This window comes from Aptenodytes patagonicus, chromosome 2, assembly GCF_965638725.1.
Source record: "Aptenodytes patagonicus chromosome 2, bAptPat1.pri.cur, whole genome shotgun sequence".
Classification (NCBI taxonomy): Eukaryota; Metazoa; Chordata; class Aves; order Sphenisciformes; family Spheniscidae; genus Aptenodytes; species Aptenodytes patagonicus.
The window spans coordinates 983,829-1,000,673 of NC_134950.1; the positions used below are offsets into that span (position 1 = coordinate 983,829).

The following is a 16,845-nucleotide window of genomic DNA, read 5'->3' on the forward strand; positions in this document are numbered from 1 at the left end:
AAATGTGTGGGCAAAGGGGGTGAAGGCACGCGGTAGAGCCTGCTTCTGCCGTGGAGGGTTTCATGGTCTGCTTATGGCTGTTGCATGGAGAAGTTATGAACAGCGCTGGGAAGCCAGGAGTCCCATCCTTAAGGGAGCAGCTCCATCCGTGGGCCCCAGCCTGCCTCCCTCTTGCCTGGTTTCTCCCTCATCCCATAGGTTTTGCATTCCCTACTGCCCAGCAACACAACCCGTGCATGTGGGCCAAAGGTTGACCCATATCTCAAGTTACATAAAAGGGCCCTTATCTGGAGGTGGGAGCAGCAATTGCCCTGAGGCACAGGAGGTCCTAAAACCATGAAAGTTCCCTTAGTGAACCCTCCCTTGGCAGCGGGTGTTGTGTAAGAGGAGACTCCTCTCTGCCAGCCTCCCTGAGAAATCCTGATGTGGCATCTCCCATGCAGATGCTGCTGCCTAATTCCACATCCCTCCGCCCAGGGTTTCTTATTTGTTGGCTCCCATGGTTGCATGCATACTCCTTAGATGAGAGTGGCGAGCTGCCCTGCAGAGACATCTGGGGTGCCTGGAGGGCTCTTAGGAAGAAGATGAGTGTCTCACTCAAGTAGTTGGGATTGCTCCTGGGAGGTAGCTGGCTCTCTCTGTGTGGATTATCTAAGAGCTCAGTTTTCGGTGCTCTGAGTCACTGCGCCAGGATCTGAATCAGCCAAGGGGGCCTTGCCCTGCCTAAATTAGGCACCTTGAGGAGTTAGTTTAACTTTGGCCCTTCTTTTCCCTCACTCAGGGCTCTATCACCACTGATTCTGAAGGACCTATGCTGCCTTCTGCTCTCCTCAAATAATTTGGCTGTCTTTTCCCTCACAACATGAAATTTCTTCCCTTTCTCTCTGCTTATTTGCCCAGATCCGATTAATACCCAGTGAATCAATGACAAAGCAAGAGACAAGATGGATGCAAAAGATCAAAACAAGGTCTTCACTGGGTCTAAAAAGCTCTGGAAGCCATGGAAAGTGACAAAAGCATCATTTTTCCAAAATTAACGGCTGCTCTCTTGTCATAAAGCTAACTCATGGTTCCATTTTGAGGTTCATTTTACCCTGAATGGGTAGCAATGAGATATTACTCTAGAGGTGACTCAGCTTCCTTGCGTTTTTTACAGTCTTCCTCAATCTTACTTCTCACTTGGTGTCTCTGGCTTACCTGCTCCAGGCCCTCCTCCAGGCTGAAGGCTGTGATGCTGGGCAGCAGGAGACACCCTTCCTACGCTGGCTGCTTAAGCGTTGCCTCAGACTGCATTGAGTTTCGTAATCTGTCCTTTTGAGAAAGAAGGAATCACCGCGACCCAGTCACTGTGCTGCAAAATTACTGCTCTCCGGACGCTGAGAAGAGGGCATGCTCCAGCATTGCAGCACACCTAGGTACTAACGAAGACGTTAATGTCCTGGGGACAGCTCCCAGATAACTGTTTGACATAGAAGAGCTTGTTTCCTACTCAAATTCCTCTCCTTAGTACATGTTCGATGGCAGTGCTGGGGATGTCTTAGCCTCACCACTCTCTTTCAAAACTGACTTGCACTGAGCCAACATCCTATTGCGTGAAGGTTCGTGTAGAAACGAATGGATGTTGGCAAAGTCAACATGAGGGGGCATATGGCAATAATTAGAGCACTCTTTCATTCATGGAGGAAGGGAAAAGGAATATATATAACAGAAGTCTATGGGATAATGACTAGGACTCAAAAAAGGAAAAAATGGTTGCTCCCTTTTACCCTCATTGCAAAATACCAGCGAGAAGACACACCCACTAATTATGAAGAACAACCTGTTTATAACACACTTGCGCAGTCAACTGAATTCCCCTCTGCAAAGCAAGTGGTTTGATTTGATCATCACCAGCATGTCCCCTGCTGACCTCACAAACCTCCAAAACCAAGAGCCGGGATGTCTATTTTGACATCGGGCTTGAACAACTCTGGAATTCACCGCCTGATGATGTCATTCTAGGAGCAGTTTAAGAGAGCCTGAAAAGTATCAGAAACTCACATGGATAAGAAAATCATCCAGTGTTGGAATGATTCATATTAGAAACAGACAAAAATACCCTACTGATGGCTACTTCTAGGGAACCGCCTGTTAAGTTATTCCGTAACTGCCAGCCAAAGGGGGTTTTGGCAATTTTTTCTTTTGCACATTCTGCTACCTGCTGTCCAGGACTAATCTCACTTTGGAAGAAACGCTGTTGAGATGGCAGCTCGAGATCTTACAAGACGCATCTTGTGTCAGGGTCTATTTCCCTGAATGTCAGAAACAGATTTTAAGAAATTCAGAGGAGAGCAACACAGAGGAATAGAAGAAAAGGGATTGATTTAAGAGGAGAGATTGAAAAAGAGACAGTTTGAGAGATGGCTTTTTTCGAAGTAGAGCAACAATTCCAGGATGCCAATTTGTGGTAACATAAATTAAGGTCTGACTTCCAGAAACTGTTGGGTATGGAGAAAAGCAGACCCTCTAAAGGATCCCTGAAATAGAAGCAAAACTTCATTAAATAAAAAGTGTATAAGGTATTTGAGAATTGCAACCAAGAGAGGAGCAAGCAGAGGGCTTAACTACAGGTAATGGAAAATTGATAAAGAAATGAAGACTGACATGAAAATTTGAGGAAAATCTTCTGTTTAACTAACCATTAGCTAATTTCATTTAGTGTAAAATACACTTATTTTATTGGAGGTAAAGCAGCGTAGGCTAGTTGAGAGTCTGAGCTTCTGGTACTGCGGAATAATTAAAGAAAATGAACGGTATGAACCCTGGTACATCACGCGCTGACTATCCAAAGGGATTAGAAAAATGCACTGCTAGGACTATCTCCCCGTGCCTCCGGGCTCCGCTATTTCATCAGTGCAGCTTGCTGCTTCTCCTGGGAGGAAGGCAAGGAAGAAACTCGGAGGAGAAGAGAGCAGATCCTCATTTCCCGTCACTCATATGACCGGAAGAGCAAGAAATGTGTTGCTAAAAGGACTTTTCCCCAAGGTGCCAGCCTGTTCCATGGTCTCCAGCATCGAGAACTCCCACATGCATATTACACACCCTTAGGTTGATTTCATGTCCACCCGTGAGCCATCGGGAACCTGTAAAACTGCTGCCATTCAAAAGGTATATAACCTGCCCTCCAAACATCTTCCCAATCCGGCTGAGAGGATCTGGTGGAGATGAAGACTACTCTTGTCACCTTGCTGGCTGCTGTCTTGTGTGTGGAGCAAGGTGAGTCTCTTCATGCTGCTGCTAGTTAAGATAAGGCTTATAGAGGAGATGGTGAAAACTTTTCACGTGGCAAAAATTTAGAGGGCTGTCACCAACTTTGCGGTATTGCAATGTTGCAGCCACGCTGCCACCAACTTCCTTCTGCACCTTGATTAATGATTTGCTGCAGAAATAAGATCCTGATAAATTAATTCTTCTTTTCAGCAGGCAGTACTGAGTGATAGAACTCTTATTGTGCGGCGCTGGATGCCAGGTTACATCCACACAGTGGTCTATGGCGTCTTCCCAAATGATGCAAGTTGGAAGTGCCAGAAAGCAAAAAAAACCATGTTTTTTTTAGTCATATCATTTTTTGAGTATTTTACAGACTTTTCTGTACTCTTGCTTCCTCCATTGTAGTGACCCACGTGGTTTGCCATGTGTCTCGCTCCCTAGGAAACGCACCAGTGAGAATTTTTATAGATTAAATCAGAGGTAGAGTTGAAAGAGCTTTTCTGTGCATATGTCATGTTAAAGGCATCCTTCTCCCAAAGGGAAGTCTGAGGTACTCTGAATGTGTGTTGTCCTTCTGGGACTGATACACATGTGTTGCTACATCGCTACTCGCATGTAGGAATAATGACCAGATTGCCAATATTTCCCCCACACCTGATGGTTTCCCAGAAACCATGATGCATATCTAGCAGGGGTTGAGAAAGAGGCATCCAATTAATTCTTGCTCTCTGATGTATCAACCCCCGACTCCTACACTTTTTGGACAGATGGTTCTGCAGCATGCCTGGAAGATCAGAAGCTTCAGCCAGTTTTGGGGTGGGAAAAGGGGTATTCAATTCTAAAAAAAAAGAAAGGATTTTGTGCCGATAATTCCTGAATGCAATGACACAACATGGACAGGGGAGAGTAATTATCAAAGGCAACGTCCTCAGTGTTACCCAGAATGAATTGGAAAGCTAACAGAGATCCGAGACTCTGGCAGCACACATTTGTGGTGGGATACCTCATTGCTGTAGTACGCCGATGACATTTTATATTGGCATCAGCTTCCAAATGGACTTAAGGACAGTCTTTTATACTTCGCCTTTCTGTAGCCCAGTCTAGATTGGAGAAAGCTAGTAGTTCTAATATCAAGACTTTCACATTCAAGAGTAAGAGATCGCAGCTTTCTGGCCTAATACAGGGACAAAGGAAAACTTGGCGATAACTGTTGTTTGATCCTTCTCATGTATCTGGGGTCTCGTTCAAGACCCTAATAAGCAACTTAATAAGCAACAGTCTACCAGTACTTCAAGGGGGCTTATAAAAAAGACGGCGGCAAACTTTTTAGCAGGGCCTGTTGCGACAGGACAAGGGGGAATGGCTTTAAACTAAAGGGGGGTAGATTTAGGCTAGATATAAGGAAGAAATTGTTTACGCTGAGGGTGGTGAAACACTGGACCAGGTTGCCCAGAGAGGTGGTGGATGCCCCATCCCTGGAAACATTCCAGGTCAGGTTGGACAGGGCTCTGAGCAAGCTGATCTAGTTGAAGATGTCCCTGCTCATTGCAGGGGGGTTGGACTAGATGGCCTTTCGAGGTTCCTTCCAACCCAAACTATTCTATGATTCTATGATTCTAACTTTTGATCAAAACTGTTGATCTCTCAGCCCACCAAAGAGGGTCTGTTGCCATTTGCATCCATGAACTCACTGTTATAGATATATTATGTCCAGAAGAAACCTTAAAAGGTCATGATCCTTTTCCCTGCTCCAATGCTGGACCAAACCAGGCAGATGTTTCTCTAATGTGTCCTTGAAAGTTTCCAACAAAGAAGATTGCACAGCCTGGAATTGCTCAGACTCTCATCTTTTTAGAAAGTTAGTCTTAATATCTCTTAACATCTTTTTTTTGTACAGTTTTCACCATAGGATGTGTAGAACAGTTTATTACTTCTTTGCAGCTTCCTTCTGCTTGCAGGAAGAAGGTCTTCACTCAGCATATTCTCATTTTTAATAAACAAACTAAGTGCTTCCAACCTTTTCCAGGAGGTCATATTTTCAAGATCTCTGACCATTTCTCCTCCCTCTCCTCTGGTCTCTCTCCAAATGCTTTGCATATTTTTTGAAGTGCCGCATACAGATTTGGTCATCGGTGTTCCAGCTGAGGCCTTGCCAGAGTGGAAAGGCCACTTTGCATATCTTGCACATGACATTGCTGCCTGTGTTCCTTTGGGTGACGTTTGTTTTCATCGCTGTGGTGTGACACAGTTGACTCCTGCTGTTTGCACTGCAGTCCCTAATTGTAACTTAACTAGTTGTTCCCCATCATACATTTAAGTGGTTAATTTTTATCTTAGTGTAATATATTTCTCTTTATTGAACTGCATCCATTCTTTTTTTTTCATTCTTTTATTACATCCATCTGTCAAAATCACTTAGAACTCTACTTACAGTATGTTTTCAGGTATTTTGTCCTTGGCATCATCTGAAAATGTGATGTACATCCATTATCCTATCCCTACTGTCACTAGTGATGATACTGTATAGACCTGAGCCCACAGCAGAGCTCTGAAGAACCTTATGAGTTGCACTGCTCCAATTGGTTTGACCAATAACCATTGCAAACTACCCCGTGAGGGTGCTTTCACGTCTGGCTTTGCACTTATTCTGTTGCATTTTCACTAGCTTGGATTTCCTGGGCTTGCTCATAACAATGTCATTCAAGATTGTGCCAAGAATTTTGGTGAAACCTTATTGCCTCTCCGCTGTACTGACTTCCCTGTACTCAAAGATTCAACTTTTTTAGTGATGAACGAAGCAAAAAAGCTACACAGTGTTACGGCCCTCTCAGCATCATCAGTTGATAACTTTTTCCTTCCCTTCCCTTCCATCAGGAACTTCTCATTTAATGGTCTCTCTGACCTACATTGCCCTTCCACTTTCTTACAGCCAACTTCTTATCAGGCAAGACTGCGCTCACAGGAACGTGTCCTCTAGTTGCTTTCTGCCCTTTCCATACTGACAGACTGTCCTCAGACTGACCAGGAACATAGCAAGCATCCTGCGCCTGTGTTTGCTTCCCTTTCAGAAAATGTCTGTGTTTTTAAAGTAACTCATCCCCTCTCCTACACGCAAACCCACATATTTTTCTCTGGTTTTTTTCGCAAGCTCAGAACCCAACTACCACCGTAAAACCTATAAATCAATTCATCTGCCTAGCTGGAGAGTGTTCTGCAGACACTGGTGTGGTTTCTCATGCAGGCTGTGGTTTTGCTCTTCTTCCTTTTTATCATTACTTTACAGCGCCTTTCCGGAGGTCTACCTACCACCTTCTGGATTTGAAGGTAAGCGGTACATTCTTGACAGACAAGACAGCTCATCGCTGCCTGCCCTTCCTGCCAGTCATCTTCTGCATCTGTATTGTGGACGTATGAATTATCCAACCAAATATGTGTTTAGCAGTTAAACCGTACTTTTGGTTAAGACTCCCCATTTATTCTCTATCTTACAGTAGTATGCAGAAGTTCGACAGAGCATCTGACTACTCTCACCAGACTTCCTAGGACTGAGGTTAGGCCAGTTCAGTTAGTGGTGTTCCACCACAAGAAAGGATACGTGACAGTAGTCTCCGAGCCAGATGAAAGAGAATTAGGACAATGGGCATTGTCCACTTCCTCGAAATGCTCCAGGCATCCTCAAGTTCTCCCTGGCAAGCCCTGCCTAGGCTTGCCCAGGAGAAGCGACTGAGCAGTAATTGGTAATTCACGTGGCAGAGCTCTCGGGACAGAGAAGCTATTGCTCAGTGATAATCTCCATCATAAAAGACCCCAAATCCTTGAATTCCACTCACATCTACTGCTGCCAGAGATTGCAAACAGATCGATAACACTTCGCAGTCTGAGACATATGAGACAGAGAGGGATTTAACATTGCTGCCACGGGTCAAGGGATAAAGAAAGTCGCCGGTCATTCACACACAAGCATTCATCAGGCTATAACTAGGAAAATGGAGATATCTGGATTGTAGGTATTGTGGTTCCTAAACCATGTCATGTGCTTTCTTTTTCCCCTCGCTGCCAGCTTACCCATTTATGTGCTACGTGTGCCAAGAACAGGAGTCCAACAAGAACTGTTTGACCATTTCCATGTGCACAAAGGAAGACAAATACTGCATGACTGTCCGTAACAACGTTGGAACAAGTATGTTTCTGAACATCACCTTGTTTGTGCTGTAGAAGGGCAGTCTCGGGAACGGGTTTTCATCCCAGTCACGGCCACGTAGGTAAACAACAGCCCTGGTCACCAACTGTTAGGAAACACCGACCTTGTTGCTCGCTATTGCAGTCACTGCAGTGTCAATACATACCTGATATTGTTACCAGGAATTGGGGAAGTGCTGAAGATACATATATAGCAGCACCAGAGAGTGAACTCAAGCCTGGAGCTGTGTGCACTGCTTCACGGTTAGCTCCCCCCAGCTTTGCGCTGACAGCTCCAGCTAGCTCTTGCTATGGCAATACTCACTCCCAGGCTTGTTTTCAAAAATGTTTGGGCAAAACTGCACCACGGCTGACCGCCCCTGCCATGCACAATCCTTCAGGGCTGTCCTTGGGGCTCTTCACCCTCAAACACCTCCATGTGCTCTCGGACCACATCTCAGGTAATACAATACATTCCCCCCGCCCCCGGTTTTATGCTGTAGGAAAACTGTCCGGGTGGGCAGCGACCCAGCCTGAGCATTGCTTCAGGCAGCCTGAACTGAAAGCCAGCCACACGTGCTAATTCCACTTTAGGGACAGAAGAAACGTGTAGCCTAGAGAAGACCAGCATCATCTTGCAGCAGTGTGGACATGGCCAGACTGTTGCTAGTCCTGAGCAGAGGACATATTTGCCTTGGGGACTAGTCCCTGGCTGCCTTTTATTCACCAATGCAGATTTAGCCAGGGAAACATTTTAACAATGATTCTTACATTCTCCTCTTTCTTTTTTCCCCCCTTTCTTCTGCATTAGAGCTCAACAAGCCTAAATATGTCATCTCTAAGATGTGTTCTCCAACGTGTCCAGCAGCAAGTCAGCAACAAAACCAAACCTATCAGAGGGTTTCTTGCTGTGAGAAGCCATTATGCAATGTGAATGGAGTCAGCAGCAAGCAAAGCAGCTATGGAGCGGTGTCCCTGTTTGTCGTAGCCAGCATCACTTACATTTTTGCATGTGGACTGTGATGGGTTAGGAAAAACTCCCTATGGTGGCATTGTCATCTGAAATAAAAGTGTCTTGCTCTGGGATAATTACTGCTCTCAAAGAGTTGTGCTTTGCGGCTGAGCTTCCCCTGGGATTTTTGAGAGAGTCTAAATAAGTTAGGTGCTGAACTCCCATTGATTTCCTAAGCTTACTTGAATCCTAAGTGTCCCCAGACATTCAAGTCACCTAAGAAAACACATAAAAGACAGCCCTTTTGACATGTTTGGGCTTCAAATCGTTACAGCTCTGAAGAGAACCTTGAAGACATATTTTTGCCTCTTTGAGTTTCAAAGCACTGCGAGGAATAACAACCCACCCTGCCTGAAACACAGGTTTCAACAGTTATGTCAGCACAGAGGGGATGTTCAGTATCTTCTGTTCACAGCAAGTTGGTTATCACACATCAGTCAAGCAGTTCATAAACGAGTAAGCAGAGGTAAAGCTTATTTCTGGCAGTATTTTGGATGTTCCTCCAGCCTCAGTGGGGAACAATTTCTGGCTCCTCTGGCTCTTTGCTCTCGTAGGGGTATCACATTTTGAAATGAGCATCCTTTATCGCCCAGCTCCGATGTGTTGGCTGAGCTTGGGGAAAAGGCAGAGAGGATCAAACGTGGCTGAGAGAGGAAAGGCAGCAGCAGGGTACCAGCGGGGAGATGGGAGGGAGAAGGGAAGGAGGGGGGCAGCATGGTGAGCACTGCGCTAGGAATTGCCCGCACACTGCCTCCTCACGGACCTGGTGCAGCTGGAGAAGAAGATATCCCCGTATCTATGTCCTTCTTTTTTTTCAGGACCCAACCAACCTGACAGCTGTTCCTAACTCCAGTCATTTAGAGATCGTGAAATGGTTTCTACAAAACCACGTTCCTGGCATTGAAACGATTGATTGTGCTGGGCTTTGTTTGGTTTCGCACTCCAGGCTCCCTGCTCCCTCCTCTCCCTGCGAGAGCTGCAGCTGAGGGGAGACAGAAAAGCTCTGTAGGGAGGCTGGGGGGTGTCTACAGAGAAGAAGAAGGGCAGGGAGCCAGAGACTAACACAAACAGCCCCGAGCTTCTTGGTCATAGCCCTTGCTGCAAGCTCACTTTTCTGGAAAACAAACAAAAAAAAGGAAGTTGGCAGCATCACTAGCTCAGCTGTGTTCTGGGGGAAACCAGAGCTCGTCCAAACAATTCAAGGAGGTTTTTATTTTTTTTTTTTTATGAGATGTATCTTAGAATCATAGAATCATAGAATCATTGAGGTTGGAAAAGACCTCTAAGATCATCGAGTCCAACCGTCAACCCAACACCACCATGCCCACTAAACCATGTCCCTAAGTGCCTCATCTACACGTCTTTTAAATACCTCCAGGGATGGGGACTCAACCACTTCCCTGGGCAGCCTGTTCCAATGTTTAACCACTCTTTCAGTAAAGACATTTTTCCTCACGTCCAATCTAAACCTCCCCTGGCGCAACTTGAGGCCATTTCCTCTCGTCCTATCGCTTGTTACTTCGGAGAAAAGACCAACACCCACCTCGCTACAACCTCCTTTCAGGTAGTTGTAGAGAGCGATGAGGTCTCCCCTCAGCCTCCTTTTCTCCAGGCTAAACAACCCCAGTTCCCTCAGCCGCTCCTCATAAGACTTGTTCTCCAGACCCCTCACCAGCCTTGTTGCCCTTCTCTGGACACGCTCCAGCACCTCAACGTCCTTCTTGGAGTGAGGGGCCCAAAACTGAACACAGGATTCGAGGTGCGGCCTCACCAGGGCTGAGTACAGGGGCACGATCACTTCCCTACTCCTGCTGGCCACACGATTTCTGATACAGGCCAGGATGCTGTTGGCCTTCTTGGCCACCTGGGCACACTGCCGGCTCATGTTCAGCCGGCTGTCGACCAGCACCCCCAGGTCCTTTTCCGACAGGCAGCTTTCCAGCCACTCTTCCCCAAGCCTGTAGCGCTGCATGGGGTTGTTGTGGCCGAAGTGCAGGACCCGGCACTTGTCCTTGTTGAACCTCATACAGTTGGCCTGGGCCCATCCCATCAGTATCTGATGTTTAAATGAGCTCTTCGGTTCGTCTGAAGCATTGCCTTGGAAGTCTGCTGTGTTTTGGTTGCACACGTGGAAGGATGCACATTTCTGAGATGTTGCACGCTGCCCGTATTACAAAGCAACTGGTTTCCCAAGAGGACGATCAGCCAAAGATGCCCCACCAACTTCATGTTTTGTACTGTGAACTCTGAAGCCCGGTGCCTGGTTTTAAACATTTTGTTTAATGGACAGGAGGGAAACAAAGCAAACGAAGAAGGTGACACCACAGTGCTGGGCAGGGACAAGAAGACGTTGACGCTCGTTGATCTGAGCATGCCGGTGAGCCATGCCCAGGGATGACAGATGTCAAGAGGGCCAAATGTGAACTTGCCAGCAGAACATGCTGTTAATTTTCTCTCACCCAAGCAACCACAAAAGGGAAGGAAAGCTGTGACGGAAAAGGGAAAGGGAAAGACTTTTTAAACCAAAAGGAAGGAAGAGATGTCCAGCTGCTAAGAGCAGGGGCTGGCAGCACAGGTAGGGGCTGTGGTAGCTGTGCTGCATCCCGATGCCATGAGCACGTGCTCCACAAATACTCCACGCAGAGGGAAGACGCTTCTTCCCTGCAATACATCGTGTGCTTTCAAAAAACTCCAGGAAAGTTGGGCTCCGGGCCAAAGCCGTTACTGTCTTTACAGCCAGAAGGAAGCAGAAGGAGCAATTTATATCTCAACCAGTTTCACTGGACGTGAGAAGGCAAAGACCTGGTGGCTGAGGCCAGCTGGCAGGCAGGGAATGAGTCAAGGGTTAAGACAAGTCCACTGAGGCTGGTGGCGTGTGGGGGACCAGGATGGCCAGAGCGAAGGAGGGAGAACAAAACCTCAGCCAGATCTTTCTTTAGACCAGTAGAGCGGGAGTTGCTAGAGGGTCTGGAGAGAGATGTGGTCCGCTCAGAGCCCAGCTAGGCCCAGCAACCACTACTGAAGACTCCCTTTTGTGGCCTTCCACTTCTGCACTGGGAACCCCGGCAATTGCACACTCTTTAAAAAAGCTGCTTGGTTCTGCCTACAGGGACTTTCTCCTGCTGGCAAATTTCTGCATGCATCGTGCCCCCTTGGAGGGCCTTATTGCCTTCCTAGCTCTTCCCCTCCTCTTCACCATGCCAGTTTAAGTGCTGCCTGCTGATAGCACCCAAACAGATGTTGCCTCCAACAAGACAAAATGGACAGAGGGGTTCCTAGGTCTCCTTGTCTACAGATTTAGAGGAACCCTTTCTTTTCTTGAAAATTCTGGACGCCAGAGCACCTGACCATCCCAGGATTACGCCGATCGATCCTTTTCAGGTGAAGTGCCTTAAGGTTTTCACTGTGTTTAACAGGATTTCCTGGTTGCGTTGCCAGTCATACCATCAGCCACCTGGTTCCTGGACTGAAAGCCCACAGTCGTGAATGAGGAGCTGAAGGTTTCTGAAAAGTGAGTATGGGGGTAGGATCTATGACTGGACTTTGTCAGAGCTGATGCTCTGAGTGGGAAATCACTGAAACTCTTTCAAATAAAGAAGGAAGAGGGACACTTAAAAGCTGTCCTTCTTCGTTGGGGGTGAGAAATGGGGTACACGTTGGTCTGGCTAGTGACAAGGTCACAGCTCCCTTTCCACACCAGTACCTGCCTTCCCTGAGCTGGAGGAAGGTGCAGGTAGAAGATCAGGCCTCCTGTGGCCCAGGAGTTTAGGCACAGACAGCCAAGCCTCCTCTTCCTCCATGGGAAGAATCAGTCACATTTGCCTTTTCAAATGAAGCTGCAGCGTGACGTTTGGTTGGTGGTGCTCTCCAGGCTTAGCTGTGCTTGCTGGGAGAAGACATCCAGGTGATGCTTGGAGGTGCCACTTCAGCGTAGAATTTGTTTTGCAGTCTCACAACAACTTTGAGTTGCACACCCAGAGTCAGGAGACGTGTTTTTGCTTCCAGCCTGCAGTACGTGCAGAGTAAAAGGGAAGACAGGTGTGGAGACGCTAACCACATCTAACACAAGAGTAACAGAGCCGTTTTGCTGCTGCAGTTGTTCATGAGATTAACACGGATTAGCCAACCAACACATCAAAAGCAAGAACATTAAAATGAAGCAGGGCACAGGTCTAAGCAAATAAAAGGTGGTGTTTTCAGTATGAGTATGCACATCCATGAGGGATATCAGCCAAACTAAGTGGTGTCCAGGTACAGAGGCATTGGGAAAAGAAATCTTTGGCATCCATCGCAGCTACCAAACCCAGCCTGCTTCACCCGCTCCTGTTTCTTCACAATAGGGAGCTCTGGGTATTTCAGAAGACTGGATACCACCAAGCTCAGCATCCACCATTATAAAGGGATGGGGGGGGACTTTGGAGGCATACAGAGCAGTTAACCCAGACCCCAGTCTTGCAAAAAACTCTGAAATAAATCATCAAACAATTTGCAACGGTGTAGGGGCTATCAAGGAGATGGGGATGAACAGCAAGAGCTTTGTGACAGATGGGTGTTATTCCCACCTGTGACAAGATGGCAAAATCTATAGTTAGGGTGAAAGTGGTACCTGTCACATAGCTTAGTGTTAATAAAGCTTTTGGCACCGTATCACATGACAGTCTCATAAGCAAACTAATACAGACTACCTAAAATCATGAGCAAATAACTGTCAACAGCTTGCTGTCAAACTGGAATGATCTACTAAACAGGGTCCTCTGTGGCTTGCCTTGGCTCTGGTATGATGCAATGCTTTAATTACCGGTTTGAATGACGGATTAAAGAATAAATTCATTGAGCTTGCAGGTGACAAACTGAGAGAATCTCCAAATAGGATAATTCTGTGTGACTCTGATAAACCTAAGCGATAGTCTGAGAAAGAGGATGCAATTTAGGAAGGACAAGCACAAAGCTCTACAGTTAGGGTGGACCCGTCATCTGCACAAATACAGGATAAGAAAATCCCCCTTGCAGCAATCTGGCAGAAAAAGAAGTTGCGGTGGGTGTTATAACACATCACAAGTTTAACATGTGTCAAACTTAGTGAAAAAATTATGAAAAAGAAGGCGGCCTTGTTGGAACTCTGCAGTCCATTGAAAAGTCTTACACGTTGCACTGGGAAGTGTAAACTGGAGTGTGATGGGATCAGATCCTTCCAGTTTCTTCTCCAAAAGAAAGGCCTGGGCTGCTCCATCCTCCCCACTTCTTGCTTTAGGTTTCACATGCCAGCAAAGGAGCTTTTAGATAGTATCAGAGAGGTTTCCTAGCGTCTAATGGATAGTGCAGAGTTGGAGTCATCTGCTGGGAGAACTGTCTCCAGCATCAGCAGCTTGAGCATCATTATCAAGTTGCATCAAACCATGATAGAAAAATACTGTCCTCAGCATCTTGGTGCCTCTGCTGGGGCTGGAGAATGAACTTAGTTGCCTCTCCTGATCCTCTCCGTCTCCTTTCTGTCATTCCCATGTACCTGTTGTGGGTGCTAGTTCCCCTCACTAGACCAGAATTGTGGTGTTCAGGCTTGACTTTGCTTTATCATAGAATCATAGAATAGTTTGGGTTGGAAGGGACTTTAAAGGTCATCTAGTTCCAACCTCCCTGCCATGGGCAGGGATACCTGCCACTAGATCAGATTGCTCAAAGCCAAATATACAGCAATGTCTAGCAGCAAAGGTGACCCAAAGATGCTCTTCCACTGACATCATGTAGGAATTTTACTCCAAAGGATGTTCAACTCCCAGAACACCTTCAGGGTTCCCAGGATCTCGGTCAACAGTAAAAGCAATAGATGTGCTGAGCCAGTGGGTGGAGAGACAGCTCTGCATAATATGAATGACATATGGTTTTCTCCTCTTTCAGCTGATTTCTCACCTAGGCAAATCCCGAAGCACCACACAAAGCATTGTCATCATGCATGGGGGTGATGGGTTCAATCTTCCTTGGTCCAGAAGGGCCAGGAAACAGGCACTGGCTCTGTGCCCAATGCTCACAATAGCTCATCTGGGATCTGCCTCCAGCTCCAGGGCCTGCTCCAGCGTTAGATGTTAATCAGCAATTAGATAATGTGCAGACACTGCTCCTGGGAACAAGAAACTCCCTTCTGCAGTCTACAGGAAATTAGTGTAATAAAACTCACTGCAAGATCTTCCCGGAGAAGAAAGCAATTTTATCCTACAAAATCTCTAAGCAAGTTGATTTTGCCCTCTCACACTCATCCTTACAGATTTAATTTGATCACTGCCTCACAAGCACCAACGTGTGTGTGCCCAGATGATCTGGCCAGTGTCACTTCTATGCCACAGGTAGACAAGAGATGACAGCTATGCAGTTCTCATCATGCCTCCGAGGTTCTTGGCAGAGCACAACAAACTGATTTTGGACTTGCCTTTTACAGCCTTTAGAGAGAGGATGCTGCTTTGGCTCCCTTTCCCTTTTATTTTGCCCCTCTTAGGTGAAATTCCTGAATTTCCCAGTCCTTTCGTTTTCTTTATCTGGGTGTTTTATGGCTCCCTGTTCTTCACCCTCTGGAGACTCTTATCTAAGGTCAGTTTGTTCCTCCTCTTCATTTGAATGGAGTCAGACACAGGGTGCTCTAGAGCAGTCAACACATGCCTTTCCTTTTAACCCTTGCTCTGCTGTTTCTTCTAGGTGCTTTCACACACTTGCACATTCCCACTCCTGTGTCTTTCATACCAAACTCTACATTTCTACTACAACTCTCCACAAGCCCAGCACCTTGCCTACAGCTTCAGCACGGCTTGTGCAGCCTCCCTGGACCCTGGCGAATTCCGTATTTAAAGAGGCACGTTTTTGGTGGAATGGATGGGGAAGGGCCCGAAATGCCTCTTCCCTCCCCAAAACAACCAGGCGATGAGGTCCCTGCTGTGGGAGGGGAGATGCCCCCAGGCACAGGAACCTTTGCAAGTCACTGCAGAACCTCACTGAGGGTTCAAAAGAGGCCAGGACAGGAAACAGGGCTACAACATGGGTGTAAAGTTCACCTAGGAGATGGAGATAGGACTGGAGACAGGTATACCTACTACATAGGTCAAGGGCCATCCAGAAGACAGGGTTGGAGACAAGGTCACAACCCGAGTCCAGTGGCCATCTAGGACACGAGGCCAGAAACAGAGCTGGAGACAAACTACCTACATCACGGGTCCAAGGTCCATCCAGGAGATGGCTGGAGGTAGACATACTTACAGCGTATTCCTGGCAAGGACAAAAGGCTCAGGCTTGGGCTTAGATGTGCACTCAGGGCATGACAACATGAGCCCATTAGTAGGGGAGTCAGTTTATAACGCTGGAGCATTCTAGAGCAACCTTTCTTCAGAGGTAGCCTGGTCGCTCCAGACACGGACGTATCTTCCAGCACACTTCAAGCAGCCTGGAGAGATCACAGCAGCAATCAGAGCTTAACTTTTTGCCTGAGTAATGACCCCTGCTTAAAGCTTCACGGTTATTTTCCTGTCAAAAGCCTAGAATAAACAAGGAGGACAGAAGGTGAATCATGCAGACTCCGGAAGAAGTGTGAGAATACTGATTTCTCTGGTACCAACTGAGCATGCACCAGCCAGCAAACCGCCTTCACCTTAACAGCTCTGGGAGAGAAAGGAAACGGAAATGTTGATGTCAATCAGAAATGAAGGTCCATAAATCTGACAGCCTGATTGTGGCTGCAGGTTGTGGTTTAAGTGGGCAGAGTCTGGAGGTCCTATTCCAGTAGATACTGCAGCTCAAAGATGTACCTAGTTATGCACCCACATTTTCAGGAACCTCAGTAGCTAACTAAGAGCTATCTCAGGTCTGTCCCCATGGGCTGCAGCAGAGAGTGGCCTGTCAGGGTGACGGAGGACAGTGAGCTGTTTGGCACTGAAGAAGGCTCAAAGAAGCACCTGCGGCTTGGTTCGCCCATAAAAAAACTGTCTGGAGCATCCTTGGATGATCCAAGAATGTTCCTGAAGGTCTTCTGGGCAACCCTGATCCAGAGCAACCAAAAGGGGCTTCAGGAAGAGAAACATCCAGGGGTGGGATGATGGGGAAGGGCTGGCATATGAAGTCAGCCCTCTCATTCAGCCAGGTGGAGCAGGACGGCGTGAGCAGGAGTGCAGGGGATGGTGCATCATGGCTCCAGCAGTCTTTGCAGTGTAGGGGGCTATGCCAGCACCTGGGGCAGTGAGGGCCTTTACGCCATGACTACATTGCAGCAGACTGCTCTGAGCAAAGGCACTTGTCCGTCTGAGAGGAAACGCACCTTGCAGCAGGGATGGAGATCCTGGGCTCCTGCTCTTTCAGGCTAGAGAACAGGTCGCGTCCTCCCAGTCCTCTGCTCTGCCAAACTGATACTGCACATTTTACAGTGAGATCTC

At 47.1% G+C, this 16,845-nt stretch overlaps 1 protein-coding gene across 1 annotated transcript; it reads left to right on the forward strand.

The window, feature by feature from the left end:
- Positions 1-2,920: 2,920 nt before the first annotated feature.
- LOC143156083 (lymphocyte antigen 6E-like) lies at positions 2,921-8,517 on the forward strand. Its single transcript, XM_076328995.1, has 3 exons — positions 2,921-3,255; positions 7,310-7,429; positions 8,240-8,517. Exons 1-3 carry the CDS (start codon positions 3,204-3,206, stop codon positions 8,449-8,451), a joined length of 384 nt encoding a protein of 127 aa, XP_076185110.1. The 5' UTR covers positions 2,921-3,203; the 3' UTR covers positions 8,452-8,517.
- The last annotated feature ends 8,328 nt before the right edge of the window (positions 8,518-16,845 follow it).